Source organism: Hyaena hyaena, unplaced genomic scaffold (assembly GCF_003009895.1).
Source record: "Hyaena hyaena isolate Hyena2069 unplaced genomic scaffold, ASM300989v1 scaffold_87, whole genome shotgun sequence".
In the NCBI taxonomy this organism is placed as follows: Eukaryota; Metazoa; Chordata; class Mammalia; order Carnivora; family Hyaenidae; genus Hyaena; species Hyaena hyaena.
This window is the reverse complement of record NW_024080718.1, coordinates 591,509-615,465: the sequence shown is the minus strand read 5'-3', so window position 1 is coordinate 615,465 and position 23,957 is coordinate 591,509. Positions and strand designations below refer to the sequence as shown.

Genomic DNA, 23,957 nt, shown 5'->3' with positions numbered 1-23,957 from the left:
TTTCCCCTATCTTAACCCCCCTTTCTACAATCTGATCTTTGTTGTTACCTTGGCAACAGTATAGAACACTAAGTGCCTGGAAACCAGGATGCTGCCTTTTCACTGAAGTCACCTTAACCCTTAATCCTTTTGTTAAATTCCTTTCTTCATGTGCTTCACTTAATGGTTGTTAAGTCTGTGCCCTTGTCACCAAAAGCGCATTTATGACGGGTTTCTCGACAGACAGATCAGGTATGCTGTCTTTTCTAGTCCCGGTGTGGTCATTCTGTTTCTGTTAGTCCTGAGGACAGAGCAAAAGCCTGACAAACACCAAACAGCAGCTCGCAGGGAGGTCTTTTCCCTACTTGGGCCTCACATTTCACTTGCGAGGTAGTCACTTGCCTCTGAACACTTGTGAGGCAACTATTTGGCAAAGGTAAAAGGCCTTTGCCTTCTACTGGTTTAAGGCAACAAATTGTTTAGATAGGGAATAGTCTTTATTTTAGACGAAACAGCCATGCCTCTGGGGTTCCCTTTTTCGAAACAGCCATGCTTCTGGGGTTCCCTTTTTATCCAGCTATGAAGTTACGAAGCGTCAGACAGATGTATGATCAGATTCTAAGAAAACTTGGAATGCGAGCTAGGTCATTTAAGATTTTGTCAGCAGGTGGCACTTCTCTCCTTAGGCACTAAACACATTCTCTCCAATAAAAAAATACTGTTGTTTTTGTTTTTGTTTTTTGCCATTCTTGAGTTCCTCAGACTTGGCTAGCCACTCAAACATTTCTCCTCCATTCCTTTTTGCAGTGATTTAGTCTACAATATCTGTGCATTTTAATTTGCTTATACTTTTTCCATAAAAGAGATGAAATTGCTTACAGCGTACAGTATACAACAGTAAAATATGACGAGGAGAATATGAACTGCAATAAAGGACATACAGTTTCATTCTGAGTTGTCGGTAGCTGTAGCAAAAATACATATAAATATGTGTCATTTCTTTTAGTTAATGGGCAGCGAGAGAGAATGACTTTTCTAGAATTTTAAATTAAAATGAAAGTTACTACCTAGGGTTATTAGAGGCAGGTTTCTGCTATGCCCTTCTCATTTCACTAACCGACACTGACAACAGTGATCTGTAAAAACTAATCAGTACTTTTACCGTCATGCAGCGTCAAGGCTGGGCAATCAGCATTCCTCAACCCATAGTCTTCCCATCATTTATCCTACACAGATCGAGTTCTGCAGGTCTACGGGGCTTGGTCTTTGGACACGGGGAATACAAGCATTGCCATTAGGCTTGGGCGTCCAAATTACTGTATAAGATCTACTTCAGAGAGAGAGCTTTCAATTAGTTGGGCAGAAAAGATGCACGTTTATACTCATGAAAAACTAGAGGGCTATATCAGGCACTGTTACAAGCAAATGCTAAATCTGTGTGATTGATCTTAATAGCGTTCCAGGGGTGTTCTGCCTGCTTAAAAAAAATCGGTACATTTCCTCTTGTTTCTAACAGACAACCAGTTTAAGCCTGTGGATTCCCTCATCCGCGAGGAACGGCGTGGTCCTCAATAGCTGGGGCAGGCGGGGGTTAGGGCTGCTGCGAGGCGAGGGCGAAGAGAGCCGCCAAATATCCGCCCCGCAGCCCAGGGATGCGTGATGATCTACCTGAAGGACCAGCGTCTCGCCCGGTCCATTGTTGTTTGAGGTTGGGGCGAGGGTGGGCGGGAGGCGGGGCCGGGGACGATGCTCCCGGGAGTCAGGCCCCGCAGCCGGGGGCGCTGCGCCCTGCGCGCGCGGGAGGCGGCCGCTGCGGGGCGGGCGGCTTTGTGGCGCGCGCGGGTTCCACCGCCGGCGGCGCGGAGGCGGGGCGGGGCCCGGGCGTCCGCCGCCCCCCGCACATGGCCGGCCCCGGCCCCGCCAGGCCCGGCTTCCCTGCGCACACCAACAGCCGCCTGGACGCGTTCCTGCGGAGGCGGCTGCCGCCGGAGGTCTACGACGCCGTCCGCGCCTACGAGCCGTGCGTCGTGGTGTCCGAGTCGGAGAAGCACACCTTGAAGTACGTGGTCCTCAGCGATCGGCTCATCTACCTGACCGAGAACCCGCCCAAGTCCATCCGGCGAGCCGTGGCCCTGCGGGACGTCGTGGCCATTGACCTGGTGAGGAGCGCGGTGGGCAGGCGGGATTCCCTTCTTAGGTACCCCCTCCCCCCGCCCCAGCGTCCCAGGCCTCCCGCACGCGGGCAGAGGGAGGGGAACGCAGACCTTCCCCATCTCTCTCCGCACTCCCGTACTTTCTGTAACTTACGGACTAGCAGCCACATACGAAAACGGTGGATTGCTGTATGGACTCTGAATAAAAATGCCCTGCCCATTCTCATCATGTGTACGGGTCCGCCTTGTACCCCGACTTAGGGCTACAGGCTTAAGAACATAGCCCCCTGTCAAAAGTACGCTTTAAAGTCTTTCTTTTCCCCCTTGTTCATTAGGAACCTAGCCTCTGCCAGGCACTTTTCTAGACACTGAGGATGCAAAAATGAAATAGGGTCCCTCCCTAGAAGCCGCTGTGGGAGACACAAAAAGCCAAAACCAATGCAAATAAATATAAACAGTGCTAAGTACTGTTATGCCTTGTTTGTTTATTTATTCATTTATTTTTATGTATGTATGTATTTATTTATTTATCAGCATTGCTTAGAGTGTGTTAGGTGCTCAATATAAATAAGTTAATGGATGAATGAATGAACGAATGAATGAAGAGAGATGTGCACAGGAGGCCTGGCAATCTCAGGCAGTTCACTTGATCCAAGCTGGGCCCAGGCCATGCTGGGAAAACTTCTTGCAAAAGGTACAATCTGGCACAGCCACCCCTTGTCCCAGTTTTTAGTGTACTGCTACTGTATCCCTTTCTTCCAGGAATAGATTTACCTTATAAACCAGCAACAGATTGTAAGCAGTCTCCTCTCCAATTACTGTTTTTCCCCCTTGGCTCCCTTTATCTGAGCTGCTCTCCAGGTGTGTTCCTTTCTCCACTGGGGACAGGTGTCTAGCCTAGTTTTTTTTTTTTTTCCCCCTTGTCTGAGTCTCTGCATCACCCAAGGGAGAAGCTGGTGAGACTCCTAATGGGGCTGTTTTGCAAAGACAACCCTAGTTTGTTTGGTACACATCTGTTAAAAAAAGGATAAAATTAAGTCGAGAAGAAAAGCTCCCCCACCCCCGCCTTCTTCTTAAAATACCCTGTGGACTAATATCACTGTGCAAATTTATTTGCTTTTTTTTTTTTTTTTTGAGTAGAAGTTTGAAGCAACACTGCCTTCTTCCTCACTACCACTATTTTCATTCTCTTGAACTAAAATTAAAAAAAAATTAATTTCCTTTACCAAATGTTTTTGACATTAAATGTTCAGCTTTGTCTACTGTCTGCAGTGTAAACATTTATTGTTTTGACAAAATGTAATGATTTTAGGATACTGTTATTCTTCCCAACAAAATGTAATGACTTTAGAATATTGTTACTCTCCCCAACAAGAAATATAGTATATGTATTTCAGTAGTTGTTATAGACCTTTCTTTTTGAGCTGTTAGAATCTGAAAAGTGCAGTAAAGCTCCCTAGGCCTCCAAGCCAAGAGTCCTACAAAAGGGCCTACCAATTTATTTGGTCATGCTTTATGTGCAGAATTGAACTTTCAGGCATATAGAAGAATGTGTAATGTTCATAAAGGCACTGAACAAATGGAAGATTTTAGCATTGTTGATAGATTGAAGGTCCATCTGGCACAATATGGCTTAATTTTGGTTAAAGTTGTGGTAGGCAGAATAACGGCCTCCCAACAGATATCCCTGGAACCCGGGAATATGTTACATTACATGGCAAAGAGGAGCTAAAGTTGCAGATGCAGTTAAGGTTGTTTGCTAATCAGATGACTTAAAAATAAGGAGATTGAGACATCTGGGTTGCTCAGTCAGTTGGGGATCTGACTTCAGCTCTGGTCCTGGTCTCATGGTTCGGGAGTTCAACTGACATCGGGCTCTCTGCTGTCAGCGCAGGGCCTGCTTCGGATCCTCTGTCTCCCCCTTCGCCCCTCCCCAACTTTCCCTCTCTCTATAAATAAATAAATAAATAAATGATAAAAAAAGAGATTAAAAAAACCCCAAACGTGTCCAATAAAAAAAGAAAGAAGTCTAAACAAATAAGTAAAATAGGGAGATTATTTTGGATTATCTGAGGGGGTCCAATGTAATTACAAATCCTTCAAAGTGGAAAAGGGAGGAGAAGAGGCAAGCCGAGTGCTCGTGCCTCTGAAGGGGGAAGGGGCCAGGAGACCAGGAAACGTGGACAGCCTCTAGAAGCTGGAAAGGGCCTGGAAACAGGTTTTCTCATAGAGCCTCCAAAAGGAATGTGGTCCTTCCAACACCTTGATTTTAGCCCAGTGAGACCCATTTTGGACCTCTGCCTTCCAGAACTATCAGAGACTCAGTCTGTGGTGTTTAACGCCACGGAGTTCATGGTAATGTTATAATAGCAAATGAATACAGAACTATTTTCCTCTTAGTGTTTATATTTAAAAACGGGTAATCATTTAAAAAAATATTGTTTCAGTGAGAAATAAATATAATCATGCCAAGAACAAATGCCTTAATGATCTCTTTTTCTGAGGTTTTATAAAATGATTCTAGGGTTATTATAGTTCAGTGGCTTTGCACAGCTTTCACAGGGTGTGAGAAAAACGGATGTCACAGAATTGCTTTATCTAACACTAATTAATAGCCACAGATGTAGATGACTAATCATCCCTCTAAGAACATTAATTCCTAACTTAATACCACAATAGAGAGAATTTTCCTGATTTCTGTGTTGTGTATCATATAGTTGTCTCCTATCCCTGCTAACTCAATAGTCTCTTACGTTACATGATTTCAGTGCCAGGCAGCTTTGTTTTTTAGAACTGGCTTCTTCTTCCTTGAAAGATAAACTGCTTAATCTCCTTTTTTTTTTACTAGGGTGCTGTCCTCTTTCTAAGGCCAACTCTTTAGATATCCTTTTCCATTCTCAGAGGTTTTCTCATTTTACTGTACAAGTTGGTCTTTGTGTTATTTAACTTTCAGCTGGCTCAGGTTTCCATTCTGCCTTTGTTCTAGCTGTCACAGTGGTAAAGTCCTAAGCAAACCAGTCCTTTATGCCTCTGGGCCCCAGCCCTCTTGGTGCCATGTTCAGCCAGATTCCTTATTTAGTTCATGTCTCATGTTACAGTTACACCTCAGAAAAAAATTGCAAATATGCAGATAAAATTCCACTCTCTCCCCTAAGGAAAAATATTGGAGGGGCACATGGGTAGCTTAGTCGGTTGTGCTTCATTTCAGCTAAGATCATGATCTCATGGTCCGTGAGTTTGAGCCGTGCATCAGGCTCTAAGCTGATAGTGTGGAGCCTGCTTAGGATTCTTTGTCTCTCTCTCTCTGCTCCTCCCCCCTGCGCCCCCCCCCCTTCTCTCAGAAATAAATAAATAAACATTAAAAAAGTTTGAAGGTAACAGCAACAAAAAGTTACACCAGAACTTGGATTGGATACAAATGAGATTTCTCTTCCAGCAAAGATGAGCTTAAAAAGCCACTCAGAGATCTCAGGTGTTTTGATATGTTCATCTCCTAAAAGAAAGAGTTTCTAAGGTTGCTTGGGTGGAGATTTTATAAAAAGGCTGACATTTTCTTTGAAAGTTCCTTTGGGGAGGGAGCACCTGGGTGGCCAGTTGGTTGAGCTGCCGACTTCAGCTCAGGTCATGATCTCACGGTTTGTGAGTTCGAGCCCCACGTCAGGCTCTGTGGTGACAAACAGCTCAGAACTTGGAGCCTGTTTCAGACTCTCTCTCTCTCTGCCTCTCCCCTGCTAATGCTCTTTTCTCTCAAAAATAAATAAATGTCAAAAATTAAAAAAAAAAAAGAAAGTTCTTTTTGGGGGACACCTGGGTGGCTCAGTTGGTTAAGCAACCAACTTCGGATCAGGTCATGATCTCGCGGTTCATGAGTTTGAGCCCCATGTCGGGCTCTATGCTGACAGCTCAGAGCATGGAGCCTGCTTCGGATTCTATGTCTACCTCTCTCTCTCTCTGCCCCTCCCCTGCTCTTCCAAAAGTTGCTTTTGGAAGAATACTTGAGAGTTCTGCTCTTGTTGTGGGCATCAAAACACTTCTTCAATCTCTCCCGAGATTAAGCACATATTTTTCAAGTGTGAGAAGCAGTTTTCCAGAAGTGAATTTCCTATGAATTCACTCTCCTTCAATGCTATCCCATCTTCTACAGAGAAAAAAAGAATCCATCAACTCTGGCAGCCTTGCCTGTAACCTCTGTCTCTGTCATTGTCTTTTCACCACTCTTCCCAGTGCATATTGGCTCTCCAGTCATCCCAGGCTCCATGTAGCTTCCTGAACAGGCAACCTTTTACAGCCTGGCCTGTTTGCTTGTCTTGAACATTTTCTCCTCCTTCAAGGTTGTTCAGATCACCATATTTATAATTCTTCTCTTCCCCTCCTCCTTCTCTCTCTCCTTTTAAAAGACGTAAAAACAGGGGCGCCTGGGTGGCTCAGTCCATTAAGCGATCGACCTCGGCTCAGGTCATGATTTCATGGTGAGTGGGTTCGAGCCTTGCAGAGGGCTCTGTGCTGACTGTCAGCTCAGAGCCTGGAGCCTGTTTCAGATTCTGTATCTCCCTCTCCCTCTGACCCTTCCCTGCTTACACTGTCTTTCTCTCAATCTCTCTCTCAGAAATTTAAAAAAAAAAAAAAAAAAAGGACATAAAAACAGGGACACCTGGCTGGCTCAGTCAGTAGAGGATGCAACTCTTGATCTCAGGGTAGTGAGTTTGAGCCTCATGTTGGGCATAGAGTTTACTTAAAAAAAAATGTAAAACATTCTTAACTTGAAAAGAAACAGGTCACAGGCTGGGCTGTAGGGGCCACAATAGTTTGCCAACTAATCCCTGTTTTCCCCACTTCCATATTCAGAGCTGACACGTTTTCTAGGCTAAGCCCAAGTCATTCTTTCTCTGAGTTGGTTTTTTCCTGGCTGAGCTGATGAGGGCAGGCCTTGTGGTCTGTTCTGTTCACTGCTGTATTTCTTTCTGGTTCCTAGACAGACCAGATAGTCAATACATATTTGTTATTTAACATAATCTGTTTTTTTCTGTTTCTGGATTTATTATCTGCAATATACATTGGGCATTTAATAATACTTTTAAAAAAATGTTTATTTTGAGAGAGAGACAGAGAAAGAACGAGTGGGGGAGGCACAGAGAGAGAGGGAGAGAGAGAATTCCAAGCAGGCTTGGTGTTGTCAGTGCAGAGCCGGACGTGGGGCTTGATCCCATGAACCATGAGATCATGTCCTAAGCCAAAATCAAGAGTTGGATGCTTGTGGCACCTGGGTGGCTCAGTTGGATAAATGTCTGACTTCAGGTCATGATTTCATGGTTTGTGAGTTCAAGCCCTGTGTCAGATTCTGTGCTGACAGCTCAGAGCCTGGAGCCTGCTTCAGATTCTGTGTCTCCCTCTCTCACTCTGCCCTTCCCCTGCTCACACTCTGTCTCTCTCTCAAAAGTAAACAAACATTAAAAAAAAAAAAAAGAGTTGGATGCTTAACTGACTGAGCCACCCAGATGCCCCTAATAATAATTTTTATTTTTATCCAGCTTTTGCTGTTTACCAGTATAGACATGGTCCAGTTATTTAACTTCTACTCTGTGCCTTCCTTAGATAATAGCACCTTCCTTAGTGAGTTTTTGAAGGGATTAAATTTACTAATAAATGTAACACATTTAAAACAGTACTTGGCACAGGTAACAGCTACATACATGTTATTATTGATAACCTTTATTCACATATATTAAGTCTGTTAGGCTCACTATGAATCTGTAAGATAGATATTATCTTTTTTTCATATTAGGGCACTTGACTTTAGGAGATTTAATAAGTTTGGAAAGAAAATAACTTTTTGGAGCACTGATTATATATTAGGTGTTTAAAAAAATTTTTTATATTTATTTATTACTGAGAGAGAAAGAGATAGAGTGCAAGTGGGGGCAGGAGCTGAGAGACAGGGAGACACAGAATCTGAAGCAGGCTCCAGGCTCCGAGCTGTCAGCACAGAGCCTGATGTGTGACTGAAACTCATAAATCGTGAAATCATGACCTGAGCCGAAGTTAGATGCTTAACCAACTGAGCCACCCAGGCACCCCTGTATTAGGTGTTTAAATACACTGTCTTGTTTATTCTTCTTGAAAATCTGTCCAGTAGATATGTCCAGTTTAGTATATTAAAAAACAGAATTCCTGATCTCTATCCCTAAATTTGTTCCTTTCTTAGCTATCCTTATTTTAGGAAATAGCATCATCTAACAGACTTAATTCTTTTACCCCTACCTCCAACAATCAGTATACCCTCTTGATTTGTGTAGAAGAGGAAAAAGTTTCCCTTGATCCTCTCAGGATCCCTGGCTGATTCTGAAAATTAAACTGACAAAGACAGATTGACAGGAGAAATACCTACACATTTATTTCATATAAATTTTACATGATATGGGAGCCTCTATAAAGGTAACAAAGACCTGAAGAAACAAGTGAATCTGTGTGTGTTTAATATTAGGTTTGATAAAGAATCAAGAGTCGTGAAAAAATGGGAGAGTACAAAAATGGGAGTATGATGAAGGATAATAAACTAAGGAAAACTCGCAAGGTCTGTTTGTTTGGATTTCTTTGTCTCAGTGTCCTTGTCTGGGTACAGGGAAGGCACCTCTCCCATGAGGGTCTTATGACTTGCTTCAAGGGAGCAGGGCAGGAAAAGATCACAGAGAGTTTTCTGCATCTGCTGTTTTCTCAAACTCCTTCAGCTCAAAATATTCAGTATACCAAGGTGCTATATTTTGCGATAGTATCTTCTGATCCTTGTCACTTCTCTTCCAAAATCTATCTGGCCATGGCCTTTCTTACTCCTCTGCCACTTATGCAGTCCCTCACCTAGATTATTGAAATTACCTCCAAATTCATTCCTCTCCATCTAGCAGTTAGGATGATCTTGTAAAACATAAATTATAAATTGAGTTACATCATTCTTCTGTTTCAAAATCTCCACTAGCTTCCAAATCCCTATTGCCTATAAGAGCCTCCATGATATGACCCCTCTATCTCTGACTCATCTTCTCTTCCCTGAGGTCTTTTTGTTCTTCCTCCCTGCCTCAGGGCCTTTGCACTTGCCATCCTATCTGGAACACTTTCTCTATATCTTTAGAGAGTTGATTCTTTCTTGCCAGTCATGTTTCCAAATTCAGTATCACCTCCGCAGGGGTGCCTCCCACAACTCCCCAATCTAAAGTACCATTTCCCCCATCAAACTTATCACATCTGTTTGTTTCAAAGCACTTAAAACTATTGGCATTATAAGAGTAAACTGTTTAATGACTTGTTATTGTCTATCTCCCATAATAAATGTCAGCTCCATGTCTTGTTCACCCCTGGGTCACTGTGCATTCCATTGCCTGACACATAGAAGATGGCCAATAACTATTTGTCAATTGGAAGAACTGGAAGAATAAATGGATGCTCAGATACATCATACAGTTTATCTATCAGAGGGAGAGATACCATTTCCGTATTCCAAGTGTTGAGGGACCCTGGAGATTTGACAACTCATCACACAAGGCAGTTAGTGGAAGAGCCAGAGTAGACGCTCATAGGGTCTCCTGATCTCAGGTTCAACTTTTTTCATGCTTCCTTAGTGCTTGTCTGAGATGATCTCTGTGTTGTTTACCTAATTTGTGCATTTTGGTAGTAAGAGTTATGTAAGATGAGACTATATTATGGATGCTTCTTTTCTTCTCTAGCATTTTCCCCCCTATTTTGATTCATTTGCAGCCTTTCAAAACTCTCACTGTGGAAAGAATAAAGAGGTGATAAACTCTTATCCATCATTTTTAAAAAGTTTTTAATTTATTTTGAGAGAGAGAGAGAGAGCACAAGTAGGGGAGGGGCAGAGAGAGAGGGAAAGAGAGAATTGCAAGCAGCAGAGCCCAACATAGGGCTCAAATTCATGAGATATGAGATCATGACTCAAACCAAGGTCAAGAGTTGGACACCTAACCAACTGAGCCACCTTTGGTTTCTTAATAGTTTGCACAGAATAGTTTGGATTTTGCATTCAAGTCTCATATATATATTATATATATATATAAAGCTTATTTATGAGTTATATATGTATATGTATATATGTATGTATATATGTACATATACAATTACATATATATGTATGTATATATGTATGTGTGTGTGTGTGTGTATAAGCTTGTGTCAAACATGCGACTTCAACTCATGACCCCCAGATTAAGAGCTGCATGTTCTACTGAATGAGCCAGCCAGGCGCCCCTGCATTCAAGTCTTGAGAAACTTCATGAGGGGATGCATTTTGTCAGTCTGATTCACTGATGTACCCCCAGTGCCTGGAATGATAGTATATTGGTCAGGATAGCCTAGGTTAACCGCAGTACCAAACAACCCCAAGGTCTTAGTGCTTTAACACAACATAAAGTCTGACTCATTCAAGTTATTTGCCCATTGTGGATTAGCAAGAGGATCTGTTCATCTTAGTCACAAGATATGTGACAGTCACCCATCTTAGTATCAGGGACTCCATCTCAGCATATGCTTGCTTAATCACCAGGCAGAGGGAAATTAACTTGGAAAATTATGTACTGATTTTTAAGCTTCTGCCCAGAAGTGACACATGTCATTTTTCACATTTTATTATATTAGCCGGAGTCAGGTGAATGGCCCATGCCTAACTTAAAAGGGGACAGGAAAATGTCATCCTACCATAAATGCATTCCATGTGTCTGAAAGAGAGAACAGGAATATTGGAAAGGGTCTAATGTCTATCTCAAATTGCTGACATTTATTGAGTGCTTACTATATGCCACTCAGCCTCTGTTCTAAGTACTTAGCCTGGAACTTCTTTATCTTTACAACAACCCCAGATAATATTGTTATCTAGCTTTACAGATAAAGAACCTTAAGTACAGAAAACTTAAGCAACTTGGCCAAGGTCATCCTCTAAGTGGCAGAACCAGAATTTGCACCCATAGTCTGCCTGCAGAATCAATGCTTTGACTGTCTGAGCTATAGTTGCCTAGGTCATAGCAGGTCATTAAAAATAACAATAAAAAGTTTTCACTGACTGAATATCCAGAAGATTGTAAGCTTTTTGAAAACCGAAACTCCAACTTACACTTTGCATGTTTTAATTTTGCCCTTTGCGATAGGAACTCAAAAGTATTCATGATGAACTGAACTGGATAAATTAGAAACTAGATAATCAACTGCCAAAAGCTTAGGGTGCTTTTATTCTCTGAAATTAAAGCTGATAGAAGAAATCTGAATCAAGACTGTGAAATCAAGACTAAGGGATAAGATAAATACAGAATTGTTCACAACATATTTGGAAACAAGAAATAAGCGGTATCAACTATACTTCAACTCAAAAACAAAAAATAAGGGACATCCCTTTGCATTTTAAAAGTAGTATTTTAGGGGGCACCTGGGTGACTCAGTCAGTTAAGCATTCGACTTCGGCTCAGGTCATGATCTCACGGTTTGTGGGTTTGAGCCCCACGTCAGGCTCTGTGCTGACAGCTCAGAGCCTGGAGCCTTCTTCAGATTCTGTATCTCCCTCTCTCTCTGACCCTCCCCTGCTCATGCTGTCTCTCTTTCTCTCTCAGAAATGAATAAAACATTAAAAAAAAAAGTAGTATTTTAGGGGCGCCTGGGTGGCTCAGTCAGTTGAGCGTCCAACTTTGGCTGAGGTCATGCTCTTGCGGTTCATGAGTTTGGGTCCTGCATCTGGCTCTGTGCTGACAGCTTAGAGCCTAGAGCCTGCTTCAGATTCTGTGTCTCCCTCTCTCTCTGCCCCTCCCCTGCTCATGCTCTGTATCTCTCCATCCCTCAGAAATAAAAGAAACACTAAAAAGATTAAAAAAATGTTTTTTAATAAAAATAAGAGAAATCAGTATCAGTTGCAAATATAAACATGACCCGAAATGGCGTAGATACATTCATGAGTGAAGTATTATTCTTAGAGATGGTCAAAGAAGTTAGAGATATCTTCACATAAAGCCTTATTCATTTGAGATAACAAAAAAGAGCATTCTCTTCTCTCCCCAAATGCCCCTTACTGCCACCATCAGAGACAAATACCATGCTGAGTAGGCCATGAATCTGGCTCAGTATTGCATTACTGAGGTTCTTAGGAAGAATCAAAGGTCATTAATTGTAATAGATATCTATTGGCTATGTACTAATGTGTTAGCCCTGTGTCAAACACTTGAAATCTTATTAACTCTATGAGCAAGGTGATATTGTCTTTTTTCCACCCCCTCCCCGGCCCCCCGCCATGATAAAATGGAGGCAGAGAAAGGGAAAATGTTTGCACAAGGCCATATTCAGAAAACAGTGAAGCTGGAATGTAAACTCAGGTCTTTTGACTTTACAGCCAGAATTCTTGAACCCTTATGAGCATAGTAACAACTGATTTTCTACAAATTCCTGCTTTCCAAATTCCTTCCTCCTTTTCTTCCTCCCTTCTTCTTTTTCTTTCCTCCTTCTTCCTTCCTTTCTTTAATTTTTAAAAAAAATTTTAGTTAACATACAGTGCTATATTGATTTCAGGAGTAGAATTCAGTGATTCATCACTTACATCCAAATTTGACATTTTAAATAAGTTTTTAGTTTTTGCAATAGAAACATGGTCATCTCAGGATGCAGATTAGCTGGTTCCTTGGCATTGGCTTTCAGAAAGGAGAGGATGAAGTTATAAATAATACACCTTTTTCATTCCCCATACCACCCCTGTGTATTCAAGACTGTTGTTCTTCAAAGCTCAAACGGGTGTCATTACTGTTTCTGATGATGTTCAAGGACAGATTTGGTTGCAAACATGCAGATGGATGTAGCATCCTTTTCACAGGGTAGAGCCTTGAAAGCTTCTTTTCGTTTTAGTCTTAGCTGTGGCTCTTGTCCCAGAGACAGTGATTTTTCAAGCCTAACACTGAAATAGTCTGGGGAGACTCCAGTATTATGGGGGCAGTGCCCAATTCTCCAAACTGATAATTCCTTTTGGAATATGTGGGTGGATAATTCTTGCCAGCAATAGTCATAGATCCCCCAAAAAAAGCTCTTCTACTCAGACTTCCTTAGGGATTGATACACTAAAGCCCAGGTAGAGTATAATGGGGGAAAAACACCTGGTAGAGGCTGCGGTGAGCTTTTTAATTATGACAGTGGAAGAATTTGCCAAATGAAAAAGTAGCTTCTACTGAGGAATAAGTTTGTGTACAAGGTGACATAGGTCATTGCTGATGTGGTTTAATTTGAGGGAAATCCATTCAAGATTATCTCCATATATTGATAGGCTATCTCATCAGTACCTTTAATCCTTTGAATTTACCACTGGCCCTCCTTCAGATTTGCTCTGAAATACTCTTGGTACAGGTAATTCATTAAATTGAAATTTGAGTGAATTAATTTATTACTTGCTTTCCTCCAATTTTTGGAGATGGAAGAGTTAGAACTTGCTGTCAGAGAGAAAGTTAGGTCCTCAAAGGACTGTGGAGTTGAAAGATATCTCACAATTTAGCTCTTTTGGGGACTTACTTCCATTACTTAATGTCCCATCAAATAAAATGATCTCTAAACTGTGGCCCAGTATGTGATGTCTGCCTTCAGTTTTTCCCTTTTGACTTTTCCTCTGGCTTATGTCTTTTTTTTTAAGATTTTATTTTTAAGTAATCTCTACACCCAACATGGGGCTTGAATTTACAACCCCAAGATCAACTGACTGAGCTCGCCAGGTACCCCTTAAAAAATGTCTCTTTATAGCAGGCTTGTTTGAATTAGGATTCAAATAATGGTCCTCACCAAATTGTGTTTGTCTGTCCATCTCTTAAATCCCTTTTAATCTATGACAGTTCTTCCTTCCTCTTTCATTTTTTCTGTCACTTATTTGCTGGAGAAATCAGGTCACATGTTCTGGAGAATTTTCCACAATCTAGATCTGGAATCCTTTGGCATGTCCTTCATCCGCTAGAGTTGTTTTAAGCTGGGTGGGGAGGGGGGTGTAGGATGCAGGGTCAGTGTTTTGGCAACAATACTCCTAGCTGGTGCTGTGTTTTTCCTATTACTGCCCACCAGCAGTCACATCTTTTGTCTTTTTGTGCTGGTCAGATGTGTGGGTTGTTCTGTCTCCTGAACCCCTTTTGAAACTAAAAGCATCGGGGCACCTGGGTGGCTCAATTGGTTAAGCGTCCGACTTCGGCTCAGGTCATAATCTCATGGTTCCTGGGTTTGAAACCTGCGTCGGGCTCTGTGCTGAAAGCTCAGAGCCTGGAGCCTGTCTTCGGATTCTGTGTCTCCCTCTCTCTCTGACCCTCCCCTGCTCACGCTGTCTCTCAAAAATAAATAAAACATTAAAAAAGTTAAAAAAAAAAAGAAACTAAAAATATCACCACCTGCCCTTGCCTTGTTTTTACATGTTATAGAGATGGCCCAAATTTTTCTGTAGAATGTCTCTCCTCTGGATTTGCTGATTATTTCTTCCTGGGGCTGTTTTCCTCGAGAATACATATTTTAATCAGGTCTTATCATAATCACATTCCTGTCTGAAAAGAATCACATTCTTTTCAAATGGAGAAACTACTAACTTTGTAAATTAAACAAGCAAACAAAAACCCTACTTTCCTACTGAATATGAAATAGGCCAGGTGGTAAGTGAAGGGACTGGAGCAATTCTAATAATAATCTCTCAAACCTGTATTTTCTAAATGGGAAAAAACTGACATCATGAAAGTCAGAGTTCATTATTTCTCTCAGTGATACTTTATTTAGAATGTTCTTGAACAAGGGAGGTAACTGAATGGGTAAATGCTTGTGCTATGGTCGTTTGTTAGATCTATAACTCTCAAACTCCAGTACCTTTTAATCTTTTTTAATACATTCCTGTGGATTTGGTTTGTAAGCATTTTGCTGAGGACTTTTAGAGGTGTATTTACAAGAAATATTATTGGTCTGCAGTTTTCTTGTGATGTCTTTGTTTGGCTTTGGTATCAGAATAATATATGAAGTGTTCATTCCTCTTCTTTTTGGAAGAGTCTGTGAAGAATTGGTGTTAATTCTTTAAACATTTGGTAGAATTCACCAATGAGGCCATGTATCACCATACCTTTCTTTGTGGGAAGCGTTTTTTGTTACTAATTCAATCTCGTATAGTTGTATTCATATTGCTGTTAAGGTCTATTTGTATTTTTTATTTCTCTTGAGTTAGTTTTGGTAGTTCCTGTCTTCCTAGGAATTTGTCCATTTCATCCAGGCAGTTTAATTTTTTGGTATTCAGTTGTTCATAGTATTCCCTTATACTTTTTGTTTCTGTAAGGTTGATAGTAATGTCTCCTTTTGTACCTGATTTTAGTGATTTGAGTCTTCTCTCTTTTTTTCTTGGTCAATCTTGTTATTGTCAGTTATGTTGATTTTTCAAAGAACCAACTTTTGGTTTGGTTGATTTTCTTTATTGTCTTTTTATTCACTATTTCACTAACTTCTGCTCTAATTTTTAGGTACAGTACTGAAGACTCCAACTGTTATTGTTGAGTTTATTTCTTTCTTCAATTCTTTCAGTTTTTGCTTCATGTATTTTGGGGTTCTGTTCTTAGGTACATATATGCTTATAATTGTCATAACTTCTTGATGGATTGACCTGTTATCGTTATAAATTGTCTCTTGTATAATTTTTAATATATATATTTAAATAAATATATTTTGTTAAGTAAATTCCATGCCCAACATGGGACTCGAGCTCACAATCCTGAGATCAAATGTTGCATGCTTTACCAACTAAGACAGCCAGGTTCCCCTCTAGTAAAAATTTTTTTTGCACTGAGTCTTATTTTGTCTCATAGTACTATCACCTTTTCCGCTGTTTTGCTTGCTGTTTGCACAGTGTATCTTTTCCATCCCTTTACTTTCAGCCTATTTGTGTTTTTGACTCTAAAGTGAGTCTCTTGTTATAGTACAAGTGAATCATCAGTCAAATCATGTTTTTTTTTTTTATTTTTGAGAGACAGAGACCACGTGAGCGGGGGAGGGTCAGAGAGAGAGGGAGACACAGAATCTGAAGCAGGCTCCAGTCTCTGAGCTAGCTGTCAGCACAAAGCCCGATGCGGGGCTCAAACCCACGAAATGTGAGGTCATGACCTGAGCCGAAGTCGGACACCTAACCGACTTGAGCCACCCAGGCACCCCTGTCAAACCATAGTTTTAGAATCAATCCCTGACTTTATGGAGTATCTAATCCATTCACAGTATTAAATTACTGATAAGGTAGGGTTACATCTGTCCTTATTGCTATTTGTTTTCATATGTCTTTTTTCCCCTATTGCCCCATCACTGCCTTCCTTTGTGTCAGATAGGTATTTTGTAGTATACAATTTGAGTTCTCTTGGGATTTCTTTTATACTATGTCTTTTGGAGTTTTTAAATTAATGTTTGCTCTGGGGATTACAACATACATCCTACTTTATAACAATGTAGCTCAGGTTATTATCAACTTAATTTCAATAGTATACAAAAACATAAATCTATTCCCTCCCCACTCCTTTGTGCTGTTATTAACATACACATTACAGTTTCTTTCTTTTTTTTAATCTTTATTTTTGAGAGAGAGAGTGAGAACAGGGGAGACACAGAGAGAGGGGGAGACAATATGAAGCAGGCTTCAGGCTCCAATCTGTCAGCACAGAGCCCGATGTGGGGCTCGAACCCACGAAGCGCAAGTTCATAACCTGAGCCGAAGTCAGACGCTTAACCAACTGAGCCACCCAGGTGCCCCACACATTATAGTTTCTATATTATGTGTCAATCAACACAGGTTTGTAATTATAGCTTTATGCAATTATCTTTTAAACTAGATAGGAGACGGGCGCCTGGCTCAGTTTAGCATCTGACTTTGTTTTTTTTTTTTTTTAAGTTTATTTATTTATTTTGAGAGAGACAGAAACAGCACAAGTGAGGATGGGGCAAAAAAGAGAGGGGGAGAGAGAGAATCCCAAGCAGGCTCTGCACTGTCAGTCCGGAGCCCGACGTGGGTTTCAAACTCTGGAAACCATGAGATCATGACCTGAGCTGAAAAAAAGAGTTGGACGCTTGAGCCACTCAGGTGCCCCTGTGACCAACTCTTGATTTGGGCTCAGGTCATGATCTCGCAGTTTTGTGGGTTGGGGCTTCTGCAGTGCAGGTTCTGTCAGTGCAGAGCCTGCTTGGGATTCCCCTCCCTCTCTCTCTGCCCCTCCCTCATTCTCTCTCTCAAAATAAATAAACTTAAAAAAAACAATTAGGACACAAAATAACGAACTGATCTATAAGAATTTATTAGAATTATATATATGAATTAGTTTGCTGTCTGCCTAATGGCTTTTTTGGGGGGTGGGGGACACTGTTTTCCTATTTATTTATTTTTTGACCTCAGTCTGTACTTATGTGAAAAAAAGTATTTATTTATCTTAAATTATCTCCACACCCAACAAGGGGCTCGAACTCATGACCCTGAGCGCTCATGTGCTCTTACTGAACAGACAGGTGCCCCTCCTTTTAGACACTTTAGTGTCTTCCTCTTCCACTCAGAAGTTTGGCTTTTAAGTACTTTTAATCCTGATCTTTGTACATTATTTTATGATAAGTTCATTTTTTAGGCTTTCTGAACCTGAGATTCTCTTTTATGTTTTAATCCCTCTTTGATGTCAAGGTTTTGATAGGCACTCTGTAGGTAGACAGTTCATCAGAATGCATTAGAAATGAGAGCCACGTGAGCAAAATGGGTCTTTTCAGTACTTAAGAAATTTGGAATTTTTAAAAACATTTTATTTATTTCTGAGAGACAGAGAGAGAGAGGCAGCATGAGCAGGGGAGGACCAGAGAGAGAGGGAGATACAGAATCTGATACAGGCTCCAGGCTCTGAGCTAGCTGTCAGCACAGAGCCCGATGCGGGGCTCGAACCCATGAACTGTGAGATCATGGCCTGAGCCGAAGTTGAACACTTACTGACTGAGCCACCCAGGCACCCCAAGAAATTTGGAATTTTTGAGGGTTGTGTGACATTTGTTATGATAGGAATCATGTTTTTATAATAAAGGCTTTCTTCTTAGTGTCTCACAGTGAGATATAAAAATCCACCTAATGGTAACACCGTTTTGTCTCAACAGAAACAATTTTATTTTCTGACCCACAGGGCAGTTAGTTTCTTGTTACATGTATGTTTCATACTTTGTGTGTCATTTTGTATAAGTCAAGAGCACAGGTTTTATTTTGCATCTGGTCTGCCACATACTAGCAGTGGAACCTAGAGCAGGTCCCTTAACTTTCTGAGCCTCAAGTTTCTTGAATTCCTTTGTATATAGGAATAATCTTACTGATATATGGGATTGTATGAGGATTCAGTGAAATCATATGTATAAAGCACTTAAAAGAACACACTATAAGTGCTCGATAAATGTTAGCTTTACTATGTTCTATGCGACACATTTGAATATTGAATTCTTCCTCTTCCCCATCTTTACTCTGGAAAGGATCTGGCCACAGGGATCAGAATCCTTATGAATCCTCTGAAGGGGGAAAATGAAGGTGGGCTAGCCCTCTCTGACTCTTAGCTTGGGGAAAGGTCAAAACTGGTCGTGCCCAAAGGAGGCAGAACCAGTAATGTAAGCCAATGGCCTTATGCCTGGGTACGATTGTCCTACTGTGTAGGGGGTCCCCAAGACTACCCTCATGCTTGATGATTCACCAGAAGGACTCACAAGATTCAAATGGTTGATGATAAGGAGACGATATAGATTAAATACAACAAAGGGAAAAGGTGCATGAGATAAATTCCAGGAGAACCTAGGTGCATTCTTCCAGGTGTCCTCTCCCAGCAGAGAACCATGGATGTACTTGATTTTCCCGGCAACATGTTACAACATATGCATAGTACTGCCAAGTTCAACTGAGCCTTGGTGTACAGAATTTGTGTTAGAGATGGATATGTGTGCTTGCGGAGTCTACATGAGTGACCTCAGCTACTCAGACTCCAGCCCCCCTTCCACCTTCTTACCCTCACCCCCAGCAAAAACAGGTGTTTACCATAGATTACATTGTCAGAATAAATTTATCTGCTCAAACTGATACAGGTTGGCCCAAGGTCTCAGACATACACACTTGTATCATGCTGTCAGAATATTCCAGGGGTCACTGATTATCTCCTAAGATTTTTAAAAGATTTTTCCCAAGGCCCAAATCTTACAGTTGGAGTACCACATGGTTCCAAGTACCAGTGATGGTGGTTATATAGTAGGAAACTTTCTCAGAGGCAGAGAAAGTCAGGTCAGGCATTAGAAAGTGCTACAGGGGTGCCTGGTGGCTCAGTCTGTTAAGCATCCGACTCGATTTCAGCTCAGATCATGATCTCACAGTTTGTGGGATTAAGCCCCGAATCGGGTTCTGTGCTGATAGTGCAGAGCCTGCTTGGGTTTCGCTCTTTCACCCCTCTTTCTGCCCCTCCCCCTGCTCTCTAAGTAAATTAATAAACATTAAAAAAAAAAAAGGGGGGGTCTGGGTGGCTCAGTTGATTAAGTGTCCAGCTCTTGATCTCAGCTCAGGTTGTGATCTTGTAGTTCATGAGTTTCAGCCTTGCATCTGGCTCTGTGCTAATGGTGGGGAGCTGGTTTGGGATTTGTCTTTTCTTCTCTCTGCCCCTCCCCTGCATGTGCTCTCTTTCTCTCTCTCTCAAAATAAATACACTAAATTTTTTTTTAAGAAAAGAAAAGAAAGTGCTACAACTTATGATTAGTCTTTTTATATGATTAGGTTTTTATGATTAGAGTTTTTATAACCTTGACTGGAAGAACTTAGGAGGCCATCTACAAATAACTCCAATTTGCCAACCTCAGTTTCTAACAAGAAAAAGACAAGCTAAAGGTACCATTTATATTGGTGGAGAAGTATAAGTATAGCATTGGGTCAATAGGAATTTCATGTAGTTGTATTTAACAGAGGTGATTTATCAAATAAATGTAAATAGTTTGATTTAATTGTATATGAGGCTTTGTATGTCAGCAAGTCATAGAAAAAAGTCTATATTTTGGGGTGCCTGGGTGGCTCAGTCACTTAAGGCTCTGACCTCAGCTCAGGTCATGATCTCATGGTTCGTGGGTTCGAGTCCCGCGTCGGGCTCTGTACTAATAGCTCAGAGCGGGGAGTCTGCTTCAGATTCTGTGTCTCCCTCTCTCTCTGCCCATCCCCATTCATGATCTGTCTCTCTCTCTCTCCCAAAAATAAGTAAAAAACATAAAAAAAGAAAAAAGAAAAAAATTTCCTAATTTGGAGATCTAAAATTATTTTCACGTAGATATTCAGATATTATTACCTGTACTAAAAGGTGTCTGGGTAAAAGCACTTCTTTCAACTTTGATAAATAGTCCTAAAAACATAAATTCAATGCTATATGATACAATGAATAATCTTAACTTATTTCCCACCTAAATAAGCTAACTATTTGTTTACAAAATAAAATTTAACTCCTACTATTTAGCTTATTTTAAACTATTTAAAATAATTAAACTTACTTAAAATAAGCTATGAATGCTTATTCTAAGACATAAAGTTAGAAAAATTTTAATTTTTTCTTAAAAGTAAACTGTACCCCAGCATGGGGTTCAAACTCACAGACCTGGAGATCAAGAGTCACATGTTCTATTGACTGAGCCAGCCAGGCACCCCTAAAGTTAGAAAATTTTAAACAAAGTAGTTCTGTAGGAGCATGGCATCTATCATCTACCTACCTACCTACCTACCTACCTACATACCTATATCTTTTCATGCTCTGGGTGAAATGGAGACTCTGGCTTTGAATTTCTCAATGATGTCTCTGGTGTAAATGGAAAAATTTTCTTTTCAGATAACATTATGCCTAAAATAAATTGCTAGCATAGGATTGAGCTCAACTGTGTCCCTCTGAAGAGCTTTATTTTCTTTGTTCAGGCACTGACAGCATATTCTTTGGACCAAGTCTCCTTGCCTGACAGTGGAGAAGCTTCTCAGTCAGAAAACTTGTTACCTCCCATGGATGTGTAAATTAGCTTTGCCTAGCTCATGGGTAGTCCTCTCATGCTTCACAAACATGTTGTGGTCTTTAGAAAAGACTTTGATTTAAAAAAAAAATTAAATGCAAAAACAGTGAGAGCGAGAAACCACCTTCCTTACTCTTAACACTTTGTCCTTGTAATTCCAGTCCAAGTTGAATCAAATGTTTCTATAAGAGTTTGTTCTATCTATAGTACTGTAGTCATACTGTAATCTGTTTATACTATATATACTTTATACTATATTTAGTATACATAAGTATGTATGTTATATGTTTAAGTACTATAAGTATGTATACTATGTATACTATAAATATATACTATATATATATATACTTTATACAGTAATCTCTTTGCAACTGAGATTATGACTGTTAGATGAACCAATAAGAGAGAATAAGGAAAGTGAAAAGTGATAGCTCATAGGCACTACCGCTGTTCAGTTACTGTTCGTTTATCCGATGTCATCCACCCTTCACAGACAACGATGAGTCCCCTTGGCTGTGTGGCAGTCATCAGTGTAATCATTTACCACCTCCCTTACAGTGATGGAGGCCTCAGAGCATGCACAGAATGCCTTTTTATAAGTCATGTTGCTGTATGCTGCCTTCATGTGTCAGACTAATTGTCCTCACTGCCCACCCCCGTTTAGTTCTTTGGTGACAAATGGACACATTTGTGTTTTATGACTATGAGATGCTAGGGCTACCAGCTGAAATATTTTTTAAAAATCAGTGAAACAACTGTCTTTGTCATAGCATGTAGATGATTCTTGGAATTAAAATAGATAAAAACTAAATTATGTACTTATAATCTGTTAAAAACAAGACAGGCCCCAAATGGAGACTTAACCTAATTCCATTTTTGTCACTCCCAGAAATGGAATCTTAAACCAGTCAATCAGGAATCTCCTGATCAGCACTAGTTGGGTAACCTTCCTGATAGACTCCTGCTGTCCCCTAAAGGAAAGTAACTTTGCAATAACCTAATTTTTTTACCAAGTATAACTTCCTAGTTCCCACTCCCCTCTTGTAGTGCCTTTCTATCTGCTAGATTGGATACTGCCTGATTTGAATCGATTCTTGCCCAAATAGGCTCTTAAGATTTTTAACATGCCTCAGTTTATCTGTGAACAAGTCTCACCACCCAGAGATAACCACAGTTACCCACACAACATTCCAAACCGTGTTCTGTGCATTAACACATACGGAACCATATTCCACATATTATTCTGTAATCTTATTTTTACTTTACAGCATGTCATGGATATCTTTCCATGCCAATGAACAGAGAAAAAATTTTCATGAATAAATGCCACCACAGGGTATTGAAGGAAAGTATTATGTTCTTTTTTAAAATAAATCTTTAGGGCACCTGGGTGGCTCAGTCAGTTAAGCCTCTGACTTCGGCTAAGGTCATGATTTCATGGTTCGTGGGTTCGAGCCCCACATCGGACTCCGTGCTGACAGCTAGCTCAGAGCCTGGAGCCTGTTTCAGATTCTGTATCTCCCTCCCTCTCTGAGCCTCCCCTGCTCATGCTGCCTCTTTCTCACTAAGAAATAAAATAAATAAATAAATAAATAAATAATTTTTTAAATGTTTATTTTTGAGAGAGAAAGAGAGAGTGCAAGTGTGAGTGGAGGAGGGACAGAGAGAGAGGGAGACACAGAATCTGAAGCAGGCTCCAGGCTCTGAGCTGTCAGCACAGACCCTGGCATGGGACCCGAACTCAAGAACCCGGAGATCATGACCTGAGCTGAAGTCAGATGCTCAACTGACTGAGCCACCCAGGTGTCCCAGGTATTATGTTCTTGGATGACAAAGCTAACCAAACTTGGTGACTATAAAAACTAAATAAAAATGAGATCTGGTTCTACTTCCATCTCAAATAAAAGAATTAGCAAAATTTGACTGGAACTCCTACACAATAATGAATTCAGCTGTTTGATTACCATTTGGATTCTAGCCCCCTGTTTTTTTTTCTTTTTAATTTTTAAAAAATATTTTTAAAATTTTATTTATTTTGAGAAAGAGAGAGAGGGCATATGCAAGTGAAGGAGGGGTAGAGGGAGAGAGAATTCCATGCAGGCTCCACACTGTCAGCACAGAGCCCAACTTGGGGCTTGATCTCATAACTGAGAGATCATGACCTGAGCCATTAGCAAGTGTTGGATGCTTAACTGACTGAGCCACCCAGGTGCCCCTAATTTTAATTAATTAATTAATTTTTAAAAATGTTAAGTAGGCTCCGTGCCCTGCGTGGGGCTCAAACTCATGACCCTGGGACCAAGATTCATCTGCTCCATGGACTGAGCCAGCCAGAAGCCCCTCCAGCCCTGCTTTTAGCATAGAAAAACTTCTATTTCTCCCTGACAAAATCCCCACCTCCGACCACTAGTTAGGGCTGTGGTCTTAAACTTGTTAGTCGTTTTTATAACATTAGCCTGGGAAACCAACAGCCTTGTCTCATAATGCTAGTTCCACCTCTGACTAGTTTTGTAAACTTAACTTCTCTGAACCTTCATTTTCTCACTGCAAAATGGAGTTAGTAATAACTACCTCATATACCTTGGTTTCTCTTCAAATCATATAAATCTCTTACCTTTTACTAAAGATAATAACTACCCCATAGATGTGTTGCAAGTACTATATATTTGCCATGCTCCATAAACTGTGGAGTTATTCAAATTATTATAGGTACTTTTTCTCCTCCCCAAACTGCTAATTAGCAATTTGAGGCAGACGTATTTACATATTTATTTATATTCAGTCATTACTTGAAGC

General features: G+C 40.7%; 2 protein-coding genes across 14 annotated transcripts in view; one reads left to right on the top strand and one right to left on the bottom strand.

Moving 5' to 3' along the window:
* Positions 1–23,957, bottom strand: part of XPOT (exportin for tRNA) — a 163,577-nt gene that overhangs the window by 42,788 nt on the left and 96,832 nt on the right. The window lies entirely within an intron of this gene.
* Positions 82–23,957, top strand: part of CUNH12orf56 (chromosome unknown C12orf56 homolog) — a 106,206-nt gene continuing 82,330 nt past the window's right edge. For 8 of the 11 annotated variants that reach the window (XM_039234317.1, XM_039234318.1, XM_039234312.1 and 5 more), the window contains exons 1-3: positions 82–231; positions 1,496–1,687; positions 1,904–2,138. In XM_039234317.1, the coding sequence (XP_039090248.1) occupies positions 1,632–1,687; positions 1,904–2,138 (291 nt within the window). In that variant the 5' untranslated portion in view covers positions 82–231; positions 1,496–1,631. Of the gene's footprint in view, positions 232–1,495; positions 1,688–1,856; positions 2,139–23,957 lie in introns of those variants that run through there. The other 3 variants (XM_039234310.1, XM_039234321.1, XM_039234315.1) reach the window with 3 other exon arrangements.